Here is a 20,081-nt window from a genome sequence, read left to right as displayed (position 1 = left end):
CACACACACACACATACAAAAAACACACCGTGTCCACATCATGTGTGCACGCACGCACACCGACATAAAAAATACCAACAACCGCAACGAGGTAATCTGCTGCAAGGGGCAGATCCCAGGCTCAAAACGCGCAAAATGGAGAAAAACGTGCGGGGAGACGGACGCCACTGGTTCTCGTGAGAAACGTAATTGAGATGGGAAAAACTAATTTTAACACAAAATTGTTGACTGGGGTGGTACGCCGGAAACTTTGTCGGAGGAAATGTAGGTTGCTCTTTAAAAAATGAAAGTTGGTGGTCGTGCTGGCAAAAAATGCGTACGCGATACGATCCACCCTCTGTGGAAATTTTGTCTGAAAAGGTGTATTTTGCCGTTTGGAAAATGAAAGTTGATCTCGTACATTTTTATGATCCCCTCTGTGTGATACGTAGAGGATGATAACGAGAGGACAACAAAATGTAGGTTACAATTTGAAAATGAAAGTTGGTACCGTTACCGACAAAAATATTATGTACGTTTTCTGTAACACCTACAAAAACAATCAACATTTTTTTGAAAAAGATGGTAGACTTGGTAGACGTAGGTTATGTTAAAAAAAAATGTATTTCATGATTCCTCCTCTTTAATGTGTGATATAAATTGGAAATTCTGATTAAAAGAATATCATTTGTGATTTGGAATCTACAAGAAAAAGATATACGAGTATGTAAAAGTCCATTCAATAAACATCTGGACTGTCAAAACCAAAATTGCAGTTGTTAGGTTGGTTAAATCACTAGTTATTTTCATATTACCCAGTTGTTATCTATGATTTTTTAATTTTTCAAACTATTCATTTGTTTAAATTGACATTGTCAAATAAATTGTAAAATTATTTAAGTGTATTTTGTAAAAAGGTTCAAATGGAAAGTTCAAAACGAACTAGGGTGGTTCTATTGGCGCCAGAGAAGAGGGCCTTAAGAAATTGTTATGAGGAACAAACAAAAAAGTGATAATAACGGAAAGAAATTACAAATTTGTGCCAAAGCCGCTCCAGTATTGTTAACTAAGAATTGGTGTTCGTTCTTGTGATTCACAAATCAAAATTTTGGAGAGATAAGTGTTATAATCAAGTGTTGAATAATTTTCTTCTGAATAAATGAAACAGGTTAGTTTATTTTGGTCTGGATGATTTTGGTTGTTGTTTAATTTGTTACCTGTTTTCAGTTTGTCGTGTTTTTTATAAACTTTATTAAATTGCTCTAATTCATTTAGTCTTCTGCATTTCACTTGTGTTCGAAGCAATGAATGATTGAAAACATTTTTAGTTCAATGATTAAAAATCATAGATTAAAAATGAAAACATAACCTAAATATATTTTGTAACTAGATTTTGATGTCAGTACACTCTAGCGAAAATTTTTTATATCCAAGTACAGTCAAAACAAGCATTTTATTTAAAATTTAATTTTGACAGTCCAGGAGTTTTTTAAATTTACTAAAGTCCATTCATTTTGTATTGAACTTTTCAAGGTCAAATAATTTAAATTTTGGCATTGTAATTATGTTTTGTAAATAGTGACATGCATATAACCAACATAATGTGATTTAGCAATGCTCAATTCAACGTTTACGGTGTTTATCTGCATGTCACTATTTACAAAACATAATTACAAAGCCAAAAAATAAAATTATTTGACCTTGAAAAGTTCAATACAAAATGAATGGACTTTATATGTATACACCATTTTTTTGGTACACTGTATATCGTATACAGGGTGATTTTCAAAGTTGTGCAGATATTTTACCCTGTGATAGAACTCCACAAAAGGTAACAATTGAGCCAATAGTGCCTTATGCAAATGTTGATATTTTTCGAGAAAAAGGGGGTAAAAAGTTTTTCAAAAAATGTTTAGGAGCCACTGAATTTTGTCAAGAAACATAAAATTATTGCTTTAGAGTATTTTTCTTTATTTATCAATTAAAATTATTGTCAAAATGAGTAACACTATACGATTGGGATAAAAAAATATTTGTTTGTTGAAGGAAATTGAAACACCATTTTTCAAAAAATTATTATTATTTTCGAAATACACACTAATGATTTATTAATTATTTGTTGTAAACTTTTGCACAACAGTTAATGTGTTTCGTTAACTACGTTGATGATGTAGCACGAAGAAAAACTATTAGAAGTTGCACATCTAGTTGTTGGTAAACAAAAAAATTAAATGACGTCTTCTCTTGTCTATCAGTTGTCACAGTATCTCTGTGGTTTATTTAAAAGAACCCAAAAAAACCCAAGGTAATGTATTTTTATCGAAAAATATGTATTTAATTAAAAAAAATCATATTTCTTCCCACGAAAATTATTATTCAAAATTATAAATAAACAAACAAAGGCCTCGACATTAATCTATCACCTAATTAAGTATTTAATAAGAGCCTCTGGCACCGCCGAAGTAGCCACTTCGTGGAAACAAGTGCCGTCACTCCCCCAGCCACACAGACGTCACTACCTCAACGACAGTCATTTATTAAATAAAATTAAAATCCACCTGCTGACAAGAATAATCTAATTTAAAATGCCATCAACGTCCTGGCATCTCTTTAATGGCCCCAAACTGCTACCTTATTTACCATATCGGCGGTGGATGACGCAGACTTCCAAAAAAAATTACGCACCGACAGCTTGTAACGCTTTATTCAAAAATAAGACGGCGCACATGCAGAATTGCTGTCGAAGTTTTTACCCACGAGACCGGCCCCGGTCTACGCCACTGGCGCACCGGCGCATCTTGCATAACCGAAATTATGGAAATTTTTCAAGCGTGACACTTTGATTCGAGCAGATTAAGGAAACGTCCAAAACTGGAACGAGAAAATTTGACGTGAAATCGTCCTCCAATTATTCGGAATTCGCGTTTCGTCGTCGTGGAAATTTCTCGCCGCCCCTTCGGTCAACGTTTCGACACCGAATCGAATTATGTATGTTTAATTGACTGGGAAAATCCAATTGTGCATTGTCGGGTCAAGTGTCAAAACGTCACCGCGTCCGAAGTTCAGGTAATCCCGAGGTGGGGCGATCATTTTCCGACCTTTGCCCGTTTGTTTTTGGCCACCGCGAGGGTAAAAACATTTCGAGCACAATTCTGTGCGAGTTCTGTACAACAAAAATAAAAAATAAAATAATTAGGACGTGTCCATCTCGGCGGCGTCTTCTGCACAACAAAAATACAAATTAGTACCAACATTACGAAGCAAAAGTCCCCAGTCTCACCTTCATTGAACATGAACTCCTGTTGGTACTCCTTGAGGAACTGCACCGACCTCCCCTCGTCGAAGAACAGCTGGTACGCCCTCTTGATGTCTTCGACGTCGACTTCCGGCGCCTTCCTCTTCCTCGCTATCAGACTGGAGGTCATGATCAGTTGCATGCCGTACCTGAGGGACGTCTCCTTCGAGATTCGCGTCAGAACCGTGAGGGCGTTGTCGGACATCTGGCAGTCCTCCTCCTCGCACCGTATGCTCAGGATCTCCCTCAGTTCCTTCTCATCGTAGGGGGTCGTCGGCACTATGATCATCCTGTCCAGCAGGTCCAGGGGGATCCCGTGGGGCGACTTGTAGTTCGTCCCCCTGATCCTGGTGATTCCCCGGTTGGTCGCCATTATGACGATCGGCGCCATCTCGTTTTCCAGGGCGCGATTCAAAAAGGAGAAACACTCGATGTCGAGCATGTGCACCTCGTCTATGAAGAGGACGCCCGGGATCATCTCGGCCTTGCCCTCTTCCCGCCACTCCGCCACCTTCCCGTTGATCTGCTCCCGCACTTCGGACTTTATTTCCCCGGTGTCCCCTACGATAAAACGATCACTGTTCAAGAGCTCGCAGTGCGGACAATGACAAAAGACGATCAGTCTCGCGATTGATGCTTGTTTTTTTCTTTGGATTTTTTACAATACACTGACTTGTGACAGAATAGTGGGCCATGACAACAAAAAACGATCGACTTTGTGACTGTCGCTTTTTTTTCTCATGAATCGCAGGATCAGGACGAAAAAAAAACTAGTCCTGGCGTCCATTCTTTGGAAGAAATTACCGGAAAACAGTGCCAGGAAGCCATGGGTACGGCTGTTGATGACGTCAATCTCGTGCAATGTGACAGTGTGAACGACCTCCTTGCGCTTCTGGAGTTCACCTTCTGGACACTGGACGAATCTGGTCTGTTGTCCGGTGGCGTCGTAGTCACGTGCTCGAGCAAATGAACGCCCCAAGCGAGTGATTTTTCCTGGAAGTCTCCACAAGTAAGAAAGGGAAAATCCAGGGGAAGGCGATCCAAACCTGTGGCTTTGTCAATGGTGATGACGTCGCCCGACTGCACTTTCTCCTTCAAAATACTGTCGATCATCTTGCCCCCCAGATCGTACACCGTCTCCATTTCCGTCGTCTTCAGGATGAGCTTGCCCACTTTCGTCCCCACCCCGGTCGCCGGCCTCTCGATCTGGACCTCGACGACTTCACCCTCGATAATCTCGCTCTCCTCCCTCAAAAAAAAAGCATTTTATGATGACGGAGAGAATGTGAGCATGAGACTCACTTGATGCGCACACCGATGCTCTTGCGTATGGCCTGCGTGAGCGCCTCGGTTTTTCCCATCTCCAAAGAGTAGATCTCCGAGCCGGCCATGCTGGTGAAGGGGGTGTCGTGCCCCAAAGCGGCGGCTAGAGCCGTGGCGATGGCGGTCTTGCCGGTGCCGGGTTGCCCCGCCAGGAGGACGGCCCGCCCGGCGATGCGTCCCTCGCGCACCATCTTCAGGACGATGCCGATGGCTCTGCGGGCGGACGTCTGGCCCACCATGCCCTGCGACACATGTCTAGCCTCGAGGCTCTCGTCGAGGCCGAGGCCGCGGATGTGGGAGTGGGCCCCGATGCGCTCCACGCGCGTGGTTTCGCGAACTTCGGCGATTTTTGCGGCTGCAGCGGCCTGCAGAAAGTTAGGTTAGGGACGCGAGTCGACATAAACAGCAAGTTGTGCAGCGGGAGTTTGTCCGGTGCTGGATTTATGCATGCTGACGGGGTGGGTTCGGGGGTTGTGTTTAATTTGTGTTGTTTAAAGTACTTACGGCCATAATATTTGTGTTTTTGTCGGCTTTTGCTTTCTCGAAAAGTTGAAATCATAAACAAAGTAATGCCAACACAAGAAATTGAAAAAGCAAAGTTACTAAAAAATAGAAGTATTAATTGTTGCGGTTTCAAATAATTATTTTGAAAATGCAACAATTAATGTGTTAAATACACAAATCAAAAGAAAAATCACTAGAACAAAATTAGCTTATTATTTTTTCAATAATTGACATATCAAAAATGCCTAAATTAATTTCTAATTATCTAATATTGAGGTTAGGTCATCATTTTGAATTTATTTTAAATTAAATACATTGATTACTTACGGCCATTCTAACAACAACTAAGCTTTAAATTGTACCCTGTATGAAGATATCGATCAAACAATATAAAATAAAAGTTGCAGTGCCTTTAAAAAAATTGCGGTGCATATTTGGTTGCATATACTACATATTGTATTGTGCTTTTGGCGAAATAGCCCCAATAATAAACAATGTTTATTAATTTTATTTTAAATCTGACGTTTACTTCTTTGGGATATTGGTAGTGACGCAACTTGCAACTGTCAGATTTGATGAAACGTTTGCAAAAACGAATTTTGTTTTTGTTTATATTTTCTTTGAACAAAAACCTTGTAATAAGTCATTGACGGCTAACATCTACGTAGTTACATATTTTAATCTAATCGCAAGAGATTTTTTTTATCACATCTGTGCCTCACGGCAAGAAGAGCTCGTCTTCCGGCACCCTCGAGAAGACCTGATTGATCGTCTGCTTCCAAATCTTGGCGATGACCTCATCGAACGCCTTCCCCACATCCGCGTAAACCGACAGCGCGTTCTCGTTGAGCGTCTTCACCACTTCCTTGGACAACTGTTCGTTCCCATCGATGATATTGTCGAAACCGAAAACAACTCTTTTCGGTTTCACTTTAAAACCGAAATCGGTAATACGCAAGTACTTCTTGTTCTTCTTGGTGAACCTCTCGCATTTGACGTCGTACTCGCTGAAGACCTCGTCTGAAATCACAACCGCCTAAGCTCTCACCCCTCAACTGTCAAATCGACGCTTACACAACACGTTCTTGCACTTTCCGTGGCCGTTTATGGGAAAGACCAAGAGCTTTCCGGTCATCTTGTAGTCGGCCTCCATGGTGACGGCACCCGTGATGGTCTTGAATTTCCAGCGACAGTTGTCGCCTGTGAAGTCCGCACTGAAACGGGGGTTGCGTATTGTAAGGTTGGCAGAAGAGGGTTTTGGCTTACTCGGAATCGAACAAGGTGGCGTTCGTAATGCCGTAGAACCTCAAGTTTTCGTATTCCTGGTGGATGGAGACGGATCCGTCGCTGGGATTCCCCAGGTCGACTTTTTCGATGAAGAGGGGCTCCAAGGGGACGACGCCCAGGTCTTTGCTTCCGGCGGAGAGCTTGTGGACGGCGTCGACGACAGTCGTGTCGAGGCACTTGCCCAGATTCGGGTCGGACTTGCTACATTTTTTGATGTCAGGAGCTTCAATGATGAAAAGATTTGAAAAAAATGTGTCAAAACAAGTTTTTCTTAATTAAGTATTATTAGAAATTTGGAAAGTAAGATAAAGAGGATAACACCATTACGGTGCTGCTACTGCAAGTTTAGTGACGTGTGATATCAAATTACCTAGTTATTCCAGTGGATAAATAGTTTTATTAATTTTAATAATTGTTTACATGTTGTGTAGATTTATTTTTCCATCACGTAGTAATAGATAAGTGCATCAGGATAATGAAGGTCTCTTGTTGGAAATGTTTTTGTCGATACAAAATAATTAAAACTAAAGTTCATTCAATAAACATCTGGACTGTCAAAATCAAAATTGCAGTTGTTAGGTTGGTTAAATCACTAGTTATTTTCATATTGCCCGGTTGTTATCTATGATTTTTAAATTTTTCAAACTGTTCATTTGTTTAAATTGACATTGTCAAATAAATTGCAAAATTATTGAAGTGTTTTTTTGTAAAAGGGTTAAAATGGAAAGTTCAAAACGAACTAGGGTGGTTCTATTAGCGCGAGAGAAGAGGGCCATAAGAAATTATTATGAGGAACAAACAAAAAAGTGATAATAACGGAAAGAAATTACAAATTTGTGCCAAAGCCGCTCCAGTATTGTTAACTAAGAATTGGTGTTCGTTCTTGTGATTCACAAATCAAAATTTTTGAGAGATAAGTGTTAATCAAGTGTTGAATAATTTTCTTCTGAATAAATGAAACAGGTTAGTATATTTTGGTCTGGATGATTTTGGTTGTTGTTTAATTTGTTACCTGTTTTCAGTTTGTCGCGTGTTTTTTATAAACTTTATTAAATTGCTCTCATTCATTTAGTTGCTGCATTTCGCTTCAAGTGTTCGAAGCAATGAATGATTCAAAAAATTTTAGTTCAATGATTAAAAATCGTTAAAAATGAAAACATAACCTAAATATATTTTGTAACTAGATTTTGATGTCAGTACACTCTAGCGAAATTTGTTTATATCCAAGTACAGTCAAAACAAGCATTTTATTTAAAATTTAATTTTGACAGTCCAGGACACACATTTATGGTGACAAATAATGCAGATTTCTTTGTAAACAAATTAAAAATAAATTTGATAATGTGTAACAAATGATGGAACAGTTATTTGTGTGACACTTTACTCCAGACATGCACATATACCGTGTGATAAAAAAAAAAGTCATGTGATCATGGTTCAGTTGGCAGCGCTGATTTAAATATTGCTGCATTTGACAACTGTCAAGTTTCTCTATTACACGTTAGAGGTTAGAGGGCTTAAATATGTTGCTTAGACTAAAGTCCCTAGATAAATATATAAACCATTCACGATTATTTCAAATTCGGACTATCTATGAAAATCTGACATTTTAGTTGGCAGTATTGTGATTTGTCTTAATAAATCTATTTTAGGTTATAATTCAACCGAACACTGCTCCCAAATTGTTACATTTTTTAAATAATTGAACGCATTAGGAACAATAATCGTAAAATTGTAATTGAAATGAAACATACATACTTGTAGAGCAGTTCTGGCTAAATTCTTATTAACTAAATTAATGACGGAATTGACAACAATGCGAATATTTAAAAACGAAACGTCATATGACAGGACCTGACGCCAATCTAACAAAAAAATATCGCGGTCTCCTGCGTGTTTAAAATAATCGTGAACGGCATATAGTGACTTTAGCTTTGACAACAGCAATATTTAAAGCAGGGGTGCCAACTAAACCATGACGATAATCACTAATTATTATTAAAAAAATGAGTGAACAAAATATTCTTGAGTGGAATTATTTTTCTGTCAATTGTAATTTACCTTATCACACGGAAAAAAATTAGGAATGACATTGAGACAGCACAAACCGAAAAATTCCCGATTTTCTCAAACAATTTATTTTTGTTGTCACTTACGTAAGCTCTTGGAAGAAACAAAAACGAGCAAGACAGCCAAAAACGCAAAGATCATTTTTCTAAGTTTGTCCCGAAACTAGTGCAGAGATGGGTACAAGAGCGCATTTATATCGCGAATCTCCACTTATTTTTTTTTCACATAAAGTCCACTTTAGAGTCGGACGAGTTTGTTGCGAACAAGTGTAAGAATAACAAAACGTCAGAGCGTTGGAAAGACTTCTTTAGTCTTTACTTGCGTGAGCTGACGACCTTGTGCTTTTTGCGGTTTTTTTCCAACATAACTGCCGATTTCAAGATTAATGTCGTGAATAATGATTTAAATTTTTTGTTGGCACTCATTACGATGATTGGTCAAAATTAAGACGGTTGAACGTCCGCTACGATCACGTTTCCTACATTGTTGTCAATTTTGACAAACGTGCGAATTAATCTACGAATTGTGTTCGCTCGTTCACGCCTCCGCCGAACGTTTCCATTGTAAATATTTGTCGGAAACGTATTTGTCAAACGAAATTAAAAAATCTAATTTTGTTTTCTCAACAAAAGTGTTTTACTCTTTTTGAACCGTCTGCAGTCTCTGCTGATCTAGTTAAAATTCAAGGTTTTTTGAAATATGTAAATGTAGACCTTAGGTCAATGTCAAACATAAGGAGAATAATGCAAGTGCGATTTGAAGAGCCCATAAATTTCTAGAGATCGTGCAAAAAATATCTGTCCACCTTGACTTGCCGTCAAAAAATTCCTTCGAAATGCGGCCCAAGACTGCTCCGTGGTACCTCCGGGCGCCGCCTAATGACACTTCGGAATTTTACACGCACCAAGTAAGTTTCCGGCGCAATTAGCGTCAAACTAATAAAAAGAAGAAGCGTCCGAGCTAACTTCCGTCACTCGAGCGAAAATGCGCGTGGTATCGGTGGTTGCGCTATTCTTGACGGCCGTCGCGGCCAAGAGCCTGCGTAAGTTGCCCCGGAGGACTTGTGAAAATGTTTGACAATCTCGATAAAAGCCGCAGACATCGTGAGGTGCAGCAGGTCCGACCCGAATCTGAACCGGTGTCTGGACGTCCACGTCATGGAGGCGGTTCGAAAATTCGCCGGCGGGAACAAGGACCTGGGGATCAGCCAGCTGGAGCCGCTCCTCATCGATAAAATCCAGTTGGGGGATCCCGACACGCTGCAGCAAGAGTACAACAATGTGCAGCTTTACGGGATCACCTCGGCCACCATTTTGAATTCGCGGTGAGTACACGGCGCCATTTTGATTTTGTCTAGGGTGAAAAATTGTAGTGCCAACTTTTCCGACGAGAACTGTCACTGGGATTATGAGAGTGTGACGCCCTCTACCAGGATGGAGGCGGACTACAAGGTGAAAGGGAGATTGTTGCTTTTCCACATTGACGGACAAGGAAAATACAACAACACTCTGTGTAAGGGTGTCCACTGCATCCAGAACAAACATTTTTTCTAAGTACTTGTTTTTTTTTTGGAAATGTTTCAGACGAGCTCCAAGGTCAGCACAGTTTCAAGTGTGAGAAGTACAAGAAGAAGAACAAGACTCACATTCGTATCACCGATCACGTCTTTAAGTTCAAGCCCAAGAGAGTCGTCTTGGATTATGACAATATCATAGTGGGAAACAAGCAGTTGAGTGAAGAAGTGAGGAAGACTCTCAACGAGAATTCTCTGGCAATTTATTCAGATTTTGGACCGGCTCTAGAGAAGGTCATGGCGTCCGTCTGGATGCAAAATGTGAATCGAGTGTTCTCCAGAGTACCTGAAGATGAGCTCTTCTTGCCTTGAATGGTACAATTTGTACAGCGAAATAAATAAAAATTTTATTGTGTGTTTACGACTGATATTAAACCATCGAAACGACTTTGCCTTGTGATTCCGCCATTACCAGTTTTAATTTTGTAATAGTTATTTATTATACGAGTTTTATAAGACACCATTTTGTCGCACGCGTTTTTTAGAGCACGAGGAGCGCAGCGACGAGTGCTATAAAGCAAACAAGTGCGACAAAATGGTTTATAAAACGAGTGTAATACAATTTTTTTTCTATTTTGCCCCTATTTTAAATTAAAAAACAAGTTCAAAATATAATACTAGGAAAATTAATTTGGCAGATATAAAGGGTGGGTAACACTGGTAACTAGACGAACAATATTGCCAGTTTTGAATTTAAAGTTCCGTGAAGTGCATCTAGCAACGACTCACTGTGAGGCACTGCCAACATTAAAAATTTAAGTAAATGTTCCTGAAACCGGTATCGAAAAGAACTTCTTTTCGAAACCCGTTTGAGTGTTATAGTTATACTGACTGTGTTAAAGGTGCAAAATAGAAAAACAACTTTTTTACGATGATGGTGATTTAATATAATGTCATGAACAAACAAAATATAAAAACACTGTAAGAAGCTTAATTAGAGAGATTAGGAGCAATTATTAACGCATTAATAAATGTAGGTACAACACGTTGCACTTTAGATAATAATACCAAAAGCATAACAATTACCTACAAAAATTTATGAGTCACAAAGCCAATTGCGCGAAACACACCAACACGATTTGTAAGGCATGCATAAAAATCCTTCGGCATTACTGCAAAGTGAGGAAAGTGCTCTCGAAAATTGATTTTGGCATTCAAAAAATGATTTGATACAAAGCTTGGACTATTATTTGAGAATCCATGACCAGCTTTGACCAAAATAATTTTTGATATCCCGGTACAACAAACATTAACACAATTAAACTGAATTGTTTACAACTACAGCGTGATCAACAATGACTGAGTCTGTTGGCAATGAAACAACTGAAAAATATTGGTGTTTCAACTTGACACATTAAAAAAAAATTAGGGTAATTGTTCACTTTAACTACTTCTGGAATTTTCGCGTTTTTTCTGGCTAGACAGTCTCACGACGTCCTCCTACATTGTTTCCCACCAGTCAAACCTTGTGCAAATGAAAATTTTCCTTACCCTTTAGTTATACTAAGACTTGGCGCAACCTTGAAACACAACAAGAGAGAAGAAAAAGGCATTTGCACAAGGTTTCAATGGTGGGACACAATCTAGGAGGATGCCCTGAGGCTGTCTAGTCAGAAAAAACGCGAAAATTCCAGAAGTAGTTAAAGTAAACAATTACCAAAATTAGGTTATGTCGGTTATGTTTATGCTGTTACAAAAATAACCCATTGATGGTAAACGTCAAATTCGCCTGTCAAAGCTGACAACCGGAAATACGTTTAGATTACAGTGGTACCAAAATCATTCAAATTTTTATTGTTAAAATACCAACAGATTCACTCATTCTTCAACTTGTCATTCGCGTTCGATTTTCTATATACTCAATTTCATATAAATGTGCATCTAAGCAAGCCATGAAAATCTGATTTTCTGTTGGTAGTAAAGCTAAAGCTAGTGACTTTGACTTTCAAAGTTGCTTGCTCTGCGCGAACCCGATTTGTAATTTTTCAGTTTTTGTCCATTTTAACATTGCTGATTTCAAAAGCAATGTTACGTCTTTTTACTGATTAAATTAAAGTAATTCTTATTTGCTTTTTGTCTTTGTATTTTTACCAAGTAAAGATTTATTGGACATGACCTTCATAAATGTGACTTTTGTAATGTAACTAAATTAAAGGTGCTTTTACAAATGCACAGCTCACTTGATGAACATTTATATGAAATCAATTATATATTTTCGCATTTTCGGACAAAAAGCATATTCCATGCAGAGATAACGTTGTCTTGATATTTAACAAATATTTAAATTCACATGTGTCATCTAGCATCTACTGACATCACAAGAGTAAATATTACAGGCTGCTTTAATATTCTGGAGCGCCATCTACCCTTTTTCATAAGTACAAAACGGACAATCATTTTTGCAGGATCGGTGTAGATTGAGAGCGTTTTTAAATTCATCGATGGATCAATCGGTGGAGTCAGTTTTCTACCAAAACGTTGTTATATTACTGTTAGATTTATGTTGAGCTTAAGAAAACACGTTTCTTTATTCACCAAAAATTTCATTGGCTCAACCAAAATTCACCTTTCCCATCTACAATGGGAGTTCGGAGTTGGTTGTTTGGTGGACGAATAGTGGGGGAAATGTCAAAATAGTTTGTCGAAGTCAAAGTGTCAATGTCAAAGCAAAGCGAGGGAAAAACTGGAAAAGTGCAACATTATTCACGTATCCTCTAATTTTTTCATGAGTCTTTCTTCTGTTTAAAATAATTTCTTTTTCTTCATCAGAGGAAGTTAATAAATCATCATCTGATGAATCTTCCAAAGGCATTGTAATCCGTTTTACCAATATTATGGTCCTAAGAAGACTAATGTCGCACATATTTATTCATATAATAATAATAGTCGCCGAAAATGAAAAAATGTTTAGGTTATGTTTACACTTCAGGTGTCATGACATCAGCACCAGTCAGCACAGTCATCAGTTTTCCACCAAATCCGTTTCCTTATGATTGACAGTCCACCAATGTTGAAATTCACCGCAAAAAGTTGATGAATTTAAAAACGCTACCATTACGTCGTGCTGTATAATAACCGGCCTGTTTATTTCATTAAAAAAGCATTGCGAAAATGTTTCCGAGAAAGAGCCAATTTTCGCCGATGAGGGCGCCACAGTACGGGCGCTTCTAAAGAATAAAAATGCGGAAAAATATGTTTAGACATGATTTCAGAGTTAAGATTGTGTACAGTAAGTTCATATTTTCTTTCTAAAACAATACTGAATACAATTATATTTTTGATTTTAAATTTGAATGTCATTTGAACGCATGGTTTGAACGAGAAAAACTCTCGGTGACAATTAATATCGCGCGTTCAAATGAAATTCTGGGCTGGGAAGGCGTTGGAAACCGTCAATTGTTGTGCTTTTTTAAAGCGTAGATTAATTGGAGCATGTTGACAGCTAACCTAAAATTTAGAGCCAAAACATTTTTCTTTTTTTTTTCTTTCTTTGCAATGTTTTACATCAAAAATAGAATAACGTAACGATTCCTATTCTCGAAGCAAATATCTAAGGGTACCCTTTGCTGAAATCAAATTATGTCTCGATTAAACATAAACAAATGTCATGCGTGTCACACGGCGGGAAATTCAAACTTTACACTGCTCTAAACGGTTTAATTTTTCCAACGCCTACTCAGCCCAGGATTTCATTTGAACGCCCGATATATACTCCATTCTTTATCTTGGTGAGTGGTCGATGCGATCAAGCAAGCCATGGGTAGCTTTGTAAGTTTTACTTTTTCCACCAAATTTGTGTGTCGTGTAAATCAAATATTAACTGTCATCGCTATCATTCAGATTCAGAATCTTCGTCAAGCATTCATGTCCAAATCTCGCGATCTTATGTCGCGAAATGTAAATATATAAGCCGTACACATCGATTCTTAAATTTAATCGTTCCCGATATGAAAATTATCGGCGTCCGTCGTCGGTCAATCCGAACGAACATTATTCCCGTCCCGTGCCGGGCAATATTGCCAAGAAGTTTGGGTGTGAGAAATTAACCGGATTCTTAAACCATAAACCGGACCAAATTTGACCGGAAAGTGTGTGGGCGGTGTAGAACATTTTGAAATTCCCAAGCAAGTTATTAAAATTTTGGAAAACGATGGGATATGAAGATGACACGTTTGAGGTTATGTCTTTGTTGCCTCGGTGCATAATGAATCATGAGCAATTTAACCTGGAAAACAATAAATAGAAAGACTTTGCGGCGTCTCTGTAAGTACATTATTGTAATATTTGAATATTTTTCAACAACTACCAACGCACTGTTCCATTGGAACTTTCAAAAATCCCTAAATTCAACTTGACGGCTGAAAATTTCCCAAAGACCACTCACTAAGATAAAGAATGGAGTATAGTAATTATAATTCTGAGTACGATCAAAGTAAGAGAAATGTTTCGATTTCATATAAATGTTCATCAAGTGAGCTGTGCATTTGTAAAAGCACTTTTAATTTAATTACATTACAAAAGTCACATTTATGAAGGTCATGTCCAATAAATCTTTACTTGGTAAAAATACAAAGACAAAAACAAATTAGAATTACTTTAATTTAATCAGTAAACAACGTAACATTGCTTTTGAAATCAGCAATGTTAAAATGGACAAAAACTGAAAAATTTATCAAATCGGGTTCGCGCAGAGCAAGCAACTTTGAAAGTCAAAGTCACTAGCTTTAGCTTTAGTACCAACAGAAAATCAGATTTTCATGGCTTGCTTAGATGCACATTTATATGAAATTGAGTATAACTGCAACATTACCTCTGGTTTTTATTTTAGTTTAAATGTTTATAAAATTATTATTAATTAATTACAAAAAGTATTTATGAAAAATACATTTTATTTTATTTTAGGTTTCCCTTGGGGGACCATTCTCTAGATCTGTAACAAGAAAACTGTAAAAATTAACTATTGTTTGCTTTTACTTACATTTCTTGTTGGAATCGGATCTTATGTTCAAAGGAATCAAATTGAATGTTTAATACCAATACTCCATGAAGAATTAACGTAATCTCTCTTCCCCCCTGGTCGATATAATCTCCTCGCCGTACAACAGATGGAAACGTCATGTTAGTAATTGATACTCTATCCTCCCCTGTCATCAGTGTTGTTTGCAAGGAAGGCATATTATTACCAAGTATTGTTATATTAAATATCATTCTTCTTCGCTTTTTCAGCCTCAACTGGAATGATTTTAGTTCTTCAAGGAGGCTTGTTTTTACACCGTATCGTGTTTTTTCCATTTTTTGTAATATCTGTAAACGATAAAGAAATACAGGCTAATCTTGTAGTTTACGTCGCCCAAACTGCGCATCTCATACGCGCAGCCCCATAGACCCTGCATTGTTGCCAGATGTTAATTAGAATTGAGCGCGTCTTTTAGTTGGATGTAAACGACTCCAATACGTTTGTTAATTGATCTGTTTCCCTGGTTTAGATACCTATCATTCTTCTGTAGGTACTTCCGTACCGGTCGCTGGATATGACATTATTATTGTGATTTGTGCAATTGCGATAGAAAAACGTCAAATTGCAACATATACATAACCTCAATAAAAATCTAGTGTAAAAACCATAAATACAATATTCTGGGGAATCTGGGGTGGTACAGTCCGGTCTTTTAAGAATTTTTGACATTGAGAATTGTTTATTAAAACGAAAGGACTTTACAATCCAATTATTCTTCCAACAATATTCTTTTTGTGTTTTTAATTGTTTTTTCTCTAGCTTTTCTTGAGAAAGTACATAACGTTGCCTTTATCTACCAGTACCCTCTACGCCCTCAACGGTCAATCTACGACACCAGTTGAATTTTTCACATCCCAGCTCACAATTATGCTATGTGTACCTACTCTTATCACACACTCCATTCATACATCCCACCCTTACTCCGTTTTGATTAGCAGTCAACAATTGAATGTAGTAATTGACACACGACAGATGGACGATTTCCGCAAGTGTCCGTTAGACCGTTCGCAGATCTGTCATTACGGCGCGATTCTCGGAAGGTACGTCTGAACTTAATTCATTGTTGTTACAATATGTCAAAAGTGACATGAGCGCGTTGTAATTGACGTCAAGGCCATCTTGTAACGCATATTCTCTAATTCAATCAGATTTCATTAAGCACTGACACTTTCAAGTTTTAATCGACTTTCGAGCACATTCGTACCTCATACAGGGTGTCTTCAACGCTGACTGTCATACTTTTGTGTAATAAAAACGGTGTAATTATGCGCGTTTGACAACGACGGTGTTCGCGAAACAAGTGCAAAATGTTTGTGTTTTGTTGGGAGGATTTTGGCAAAATGTTTGCGTTTCGAATGGAAAGTTTGGACGTCGATCCGTCAGCCGTCGACAAACAACAAGCCATTGATTTTATAGGACACAAAGGACGAATTCGTTAAGGACTCCTTACTTATGCAAATTGCCGCTTGCAAAATGCGAATCGTATTATTTAATGATATACTTAAGTAGTAAGCGGCGGACAGGGAGAACAGTTTAGTCGACGACGTCCACCAGTCGAGATAAGCTTGGTTAACTCGCTTCCTCTAGAATGAAGACGTCTTTGGTTACCCTGTTGCTGGTCGCGGCAGCGCACTCTTGCGTCCACAACCCCAACAACGACGACACCAAGTGCGTCTCGATGGAGTTCGAGAAGGGCAAGTCGGTGGAGCTGAAGAGGTACGGCAGCAAGCTGGACCTGCTGATGATCAGGGGCCCCATCTACGCCGACAGCTTTCCCCCCCTCCCGGGGATCCACCAGATGACGATCCGATCGAGCAACATCTCGGACATCGAGCCGGGGTTCTTCAACTCATTCCCCAACCTGGAGAGCCTCACGATCAAGATCAACCACGGCTTCCCCAACGTGACGACGCGGGTGTTCAAGGGCTGCTGCCCCAAGCTGACCACCTTCAAGGTCTACGACAACAACTTCGCCGACTTCGACCACCAGGTCTTCAAGACGATGAACAAGCTGGAGTTCCTCTGGATCGAGAAGCAGCGGCTGGGGCCGCTCGAGGCCAACTACTTCAGCGGCCTGTCCGCCCTGAAGAAGCTGCGGCTGCAGCACTGCCAGATCAAGAGGATCGACCAGAACGCGTTCGACGACCTGGTCGGCCTGGTCAGGCTGGAGCTGCCCACCAACCAGGTGGAGAAGATCCAGCCGGGCACCTTCAAGAACCTCAAGAAGCTGGAGGAGCTGCACCTGTCGGGGAACAGCATCAGGAACTTCACGGGAGGGGAGTTCAACGGGCTGACCAGTCTCAAGAGGCTGGAGCTGATCGGGAACAAGATCAATTCGCTCAACGTCGAGAAGATTCTGGAGAACCTGCCCAAGCTGGAGAGGATCGGGGTCAAGCTGACGCACTTCGAGTGCGACAGGGCCAAGTCGATGGTGGAGAGGATCCAGGAGAACAACATCGAGATCAAGAACGTGGACGAGGTCTTGTCGGACTCGTGTTAGGGGCACGACGGAGCGACGGTTATTATGTAGTCAAATGTTATTAATTTATTAGGCTAATAAAGAGGGTCGGCTGATGGATGGACTGGCTTTTGATTGAACTTCCTTCCTTTCTGCGACAAATTTACAATTTAATCGGACGGAAAAGATTTCAAAATGTTTCATCCATGAAAGAATTTTTTTTTTTCGAAAATGTGCACTTGACTATTTGCCGCTCACTCCAAAATGTTGAGGCACCCTTGGTATCCACCAGATTTAATCCCAGGCGATTTCTTCTCCAAATTAAAAGAGAGCATCTCTTGTGGTAAGAGTATGAAACCACCAGTGGCGGCTCGTAACATTTTTGGCCGGGTGGGCAGACATTTTTATGTTATTATTACATTTTTTATTGTTTGTTGTAATTGCTGGAAAGGAATTTCTGTGTTAGTCACTGCTAATTGCAGTGTCCACCAAAAACAACCTACGGGAAGGTCCAGAAAATATCTTGCCGGGAAAGGAATTAGGAATAGGAAGTGTCATTTGTTATTATGAAAGTGATGAGTGTTAATATAGAGTCAACAAAAATAACAAATTTTCCATAAATATAAAACAAAAAATAAATTCTAAATAAAATAAAAAACAAAATATAACATTCTTATTAACTAAACTAAAATAAATATGAACAAAAAATGATGTTGAAGTCCATTCAAAAATCAAAAAACCACCAACGTCGCATTTTCCTCGATAATTACTATCGGCAACCCTGTTTAGTGTAAAATTTGGTGAGAATTGTAATTTTGAGGTTAAATGTTTATTAAATGTCTTGTTTTTCTGGGGATGTTTAAGTAAACAATAATAAGAATCAATAAATAAATGAAACGTGCTGCTAATAAAACAATATGAACGGAATCAAATAAATGTCATAATTTATAGTTACCAACATAGTATGAAAAAATATCTACTAGGGTTTTTTTTATTTTACCAACCTAAAGCAACAGGTGGTGGTTTTTTGATTTTTGAATGGACTTTACATTTTGTTATAAATTAAATCGATTTTTCTGTCTTTGGCTTCGGCGAAATAATCAATTACCAGGTCAAAAAATGTATCCGTTTTACGCAATGATTTTATTAATTCTTTTTCTATCGAAGTTTGACTGATATTGATCTATTGTGTTGAATCATAAGAAGACAAGAATTCCGCGAGTTCTACGATCGTGAGATCATCACACCGGTTTCAACATAAATTTGTATAAAATAATTATTATTGGTTCAATATTTCATGAATAACCAAAGTCGTTTGAGAACCACGTCGTTTAGCAACCTACTTCTATAGTCTGCTTTCGACATTTGACAGCAGTGCATGGTTCGGTTCTACCAATATTTGAAAATTTATTAAGGCAACATGAGACAGATATCATTACAAATTTCAGTTTTTAAGATTTTGAGTTGTCTTCTTTCGTGCTTTCTTGGTTTTTCTGCAAATTCATTCCTCCGTTTTAATTTTGTCTTTCAAAAAACCGCTCCCTTCAGAACTCTTTTGATAACTATTTACATATCAACTGATAGGTCAGATATATTAAAAATTGTTGAAAACAGCACTAAACAACCACGTTTAGACTGTCTTTCTTTCTTCCTAGATTTTGTTTCGGCAACACCATGAACACAGAACTAGGTACTCTCTATGAATTAGTTTACCCCCTTACCTGTTAACTTCCAGTCTTGCAAGTTTCCGCACAATTCCAATATTATTTTTGCAATTTACAAATTCTGTAAATGAATCTGTCCACATGCTTTTCGTTGGCATCATATGGAGGACATTTCAAGCAAAATTAAACAAAATTATCACATACAATGTGGTTAAAACGTAACCTAAAAATTTGACATCGCTAATGTAATAAACGTACAACTCGTGTCTTGCTCGAATCACACATGCTAAAGCGAGATGCATAGTGGGGCACGCTTAATACAATACGTACAAGAATTCAATAGTTTGTTTACATGATGTTGAAAAGAGATAGCAATATGACAGTTGTTCTGCTTTTTATTGATATATCGGACTATAATTAAAAAATGGACTTTAAACAATGTTTTCAACAAAATCGATTGTTGTATTCTGACAGTTCTGTGCCATAAAAGCGAACAATCGTGCTCTAAAACTTTTAGAGAACGATTCTGTCAGTTTCTCTAAACGTCAACTTTGACAACGATTTTGTCGATTTGTAGTGCACAAAGTGCCTACTTTTTACGCGATCGTGGATAATAGCTATTTATGTAACAAGGCAGTAAAGTGACACTTTATCGAACGAGTTTGCAGATTGTGAGACGAGGCGAAGCCGAGTCGAGCAAGCAAACAAGTTCGATAAAGACACTTTACTGCCGTGTTGCATACAAGATTTTATCGACTACCACCTCACTGCTACTTACGGAAGTCAATCTATTTGCTTACTTCAACTGTAGATTTATATTTTAGAAAGTAAATAACTATTTCAATATTAGAACATTATTATTTATTATATATATTAAATGTGAATGTACAACCAGATGGATTATTAAAATT

General features: G+C 38.4%; 4 protein-coding genes across 4 annotated transcripts; 2 read left to right on the top strand and 2 right to left on the bottom strand.

Moving 5' to 3' along the window:
* Window positions 1-2,667: 2,667 nt before the first annotated feature.
* rept (RuvB-like helicase 2 rept) lies at window positions 2,668-5,188 on the bottom strand. The gene is made up of 6 exons (XM_069046396.1): window positions 5,102-5,188; window positions 4,577-4,962; window positions 4,321-4,523; window positions 4,079-4,267; window positions 3,260-3,835; window positions 2,668-3,200 (listed from the first exon to the last, which is right to left on the bottom strand). The coding sequence occupies exons 1-6, from the start codon at window positions 5,105-5,107 to the stop codon at window positions 3,172-3,174; spliced, it is 1,389 nt and encodes a 462-aa protein (XP_068902497.1). The 5' UTR covers window positions 5,108-5,188; the 3' UTR covers window positions 2,668-3,171.
* A 103-nt stretch (window positions 5,189-5,291) lies between these two features.
* LOC138130031 (protein takeout-like) lies at window positions 5,292-8,698 on the bottom strand. The gene is made up of 4 exons (XM_069046399.1): window positions 8,545-8,698; window positions 6,368-6,611; window positions 6,176-6,315; window positions 5,292-6,121 (listed from the first exon to the last, which is right to left on the bottom strand). Exons 1-4 carry the CDS (start codon window positions 8,597-8,599, stop codon window positions 5,820-5,822), a joined length of 741 nt encoding a protein of 246 aa, XP_068902500.1. The 5' UTR covers window positions 8,600-8,698; the 3' UTR covers window positions 5,292-5,819.
* Window positions 8,699-9,311: 613 nt separating this feature from the next.
* On the top strand, window positions 9,312-10,418 carry LOC138130033 (protein takeout-like). Its single transcript, XM_069046401.1, has 4 exons — window positions 9,312-9,500; window positions 9,551-9,782; window positions 9,831-9,970; window positions 10,042-10,418. The coding sequence occupies exons 1-4, from the start codon at window positions 9,443-9,445 to the stop codon at window positions 10,341-10,343; spliced, it is 732 nt and encodes a 243-aa protein (XP_068902502.1). The 5' UTR covers window positions 9,312-9,442; the 3' UTR covers window positions 10,344-10,418.
* Window positions 10,419-16,562: 6,144 nt separating this feature from the next.
* LOC138128198 (leucine-rich repeat-containing protein 15-like) lies at window positions 16,563-17,626 on the top strand. Its single transcript, XM_069044386.1, has one exon. It carries the CDS (start codon window positions 16,637-16,639, stop codon window positions 17,546-17,548), a length of 912 nt encoding a protein of 303 aa, XP_068900487.1. The 5' UTR covers window positions 16,563-16,636; the 3' UTR covers window positions 17,549-17,626.
* The last annotated feature ends 2,455 nt before the right edge of the window (window positions 17,627-20,081 follow it).

The sequence above is a fragment of the Tenebrio molitor genome, chromosome 4, assembly GCF_963966145.1.
Source record: "Tenebrio molitor chromosome 4, icTenMoli1.1, whole genome shotgun sequence".
NCBI lineage: Eukaryota > Metazoa > Arthropoda > Insecta > Coleoptera > Tenebrionidae > Tenebrio > Tenebrio molitor.
The sequence above is the reverse complement of the archived record's forward strand: the minus strand, read 5'-3'. Positions and strand labels throughout refer to the sequence as shown.

Coding starts and splice junctions, on each gene's coding strand:
- rept (XM_069046396.1), bottom strand. Junction 4,268..4,320: donor CACCATTGACAAAGCCACAG/GTTTGGATCGCC, acceptor GGAGACTTCCAG/GAAAAATCACTCGCTTGGGG. Junction 3,836..4,078: donor CTTCCTGGCACTGTTTTCCG/GTAATTTCTTCC, acceptor GTTTTATCGTAG/GGGACACCGGGGAAATAAAG.
- LOC138130031 (XM_069046399.1), bottom strand. CDS start 8,599: ATGATCTTTGCGTTTTTGGCTGTCTTGCTCGTTTTTGTTTCTTCCAAG. Junction 6,612..8,544: donor TGTTTCTTCCAAGAGCTTAC/GTAAGTGACAAC, acceptor TCATCATTGAAG/CTCCTGACATCAAAAAATGT. Junction 6,316..6,367: donor GCCACCTTGTTCGATTCCGA/GTAAGCCAAAAC, acceptor CCCCCGTTTCAG/TGCGGACTTCACAGGCGACA.
- LOC138130033 (XM_069046401.1), top strand. CDS start 9,443: ATGCGCGTGGTATCGGTGGTTGCGCTATTCTTGACGGCCGTCGCGGCC. Junction 9,501..9,550: donor CGTCGCGGCCAAGAGCCTGC/GTAAGTTGCCCC, acceptor TCTCGATAAAAG/CCGCAGACATCGTGAGGTGC. Junction 9,783..9,830: donor GCCACCATTTTGAATTCGCG/GTGAGTACACGG, acceptor GAAAAATTGTAG/TGCCAACTTTTCCGACGAGA.
- LOC138128198 (XM_069044386.1), top strand. CDS start 16,637: ATGAAGACGTCTTTGGTTACCCTGTTGCTGGTCGCGGCAGCGCACTCT.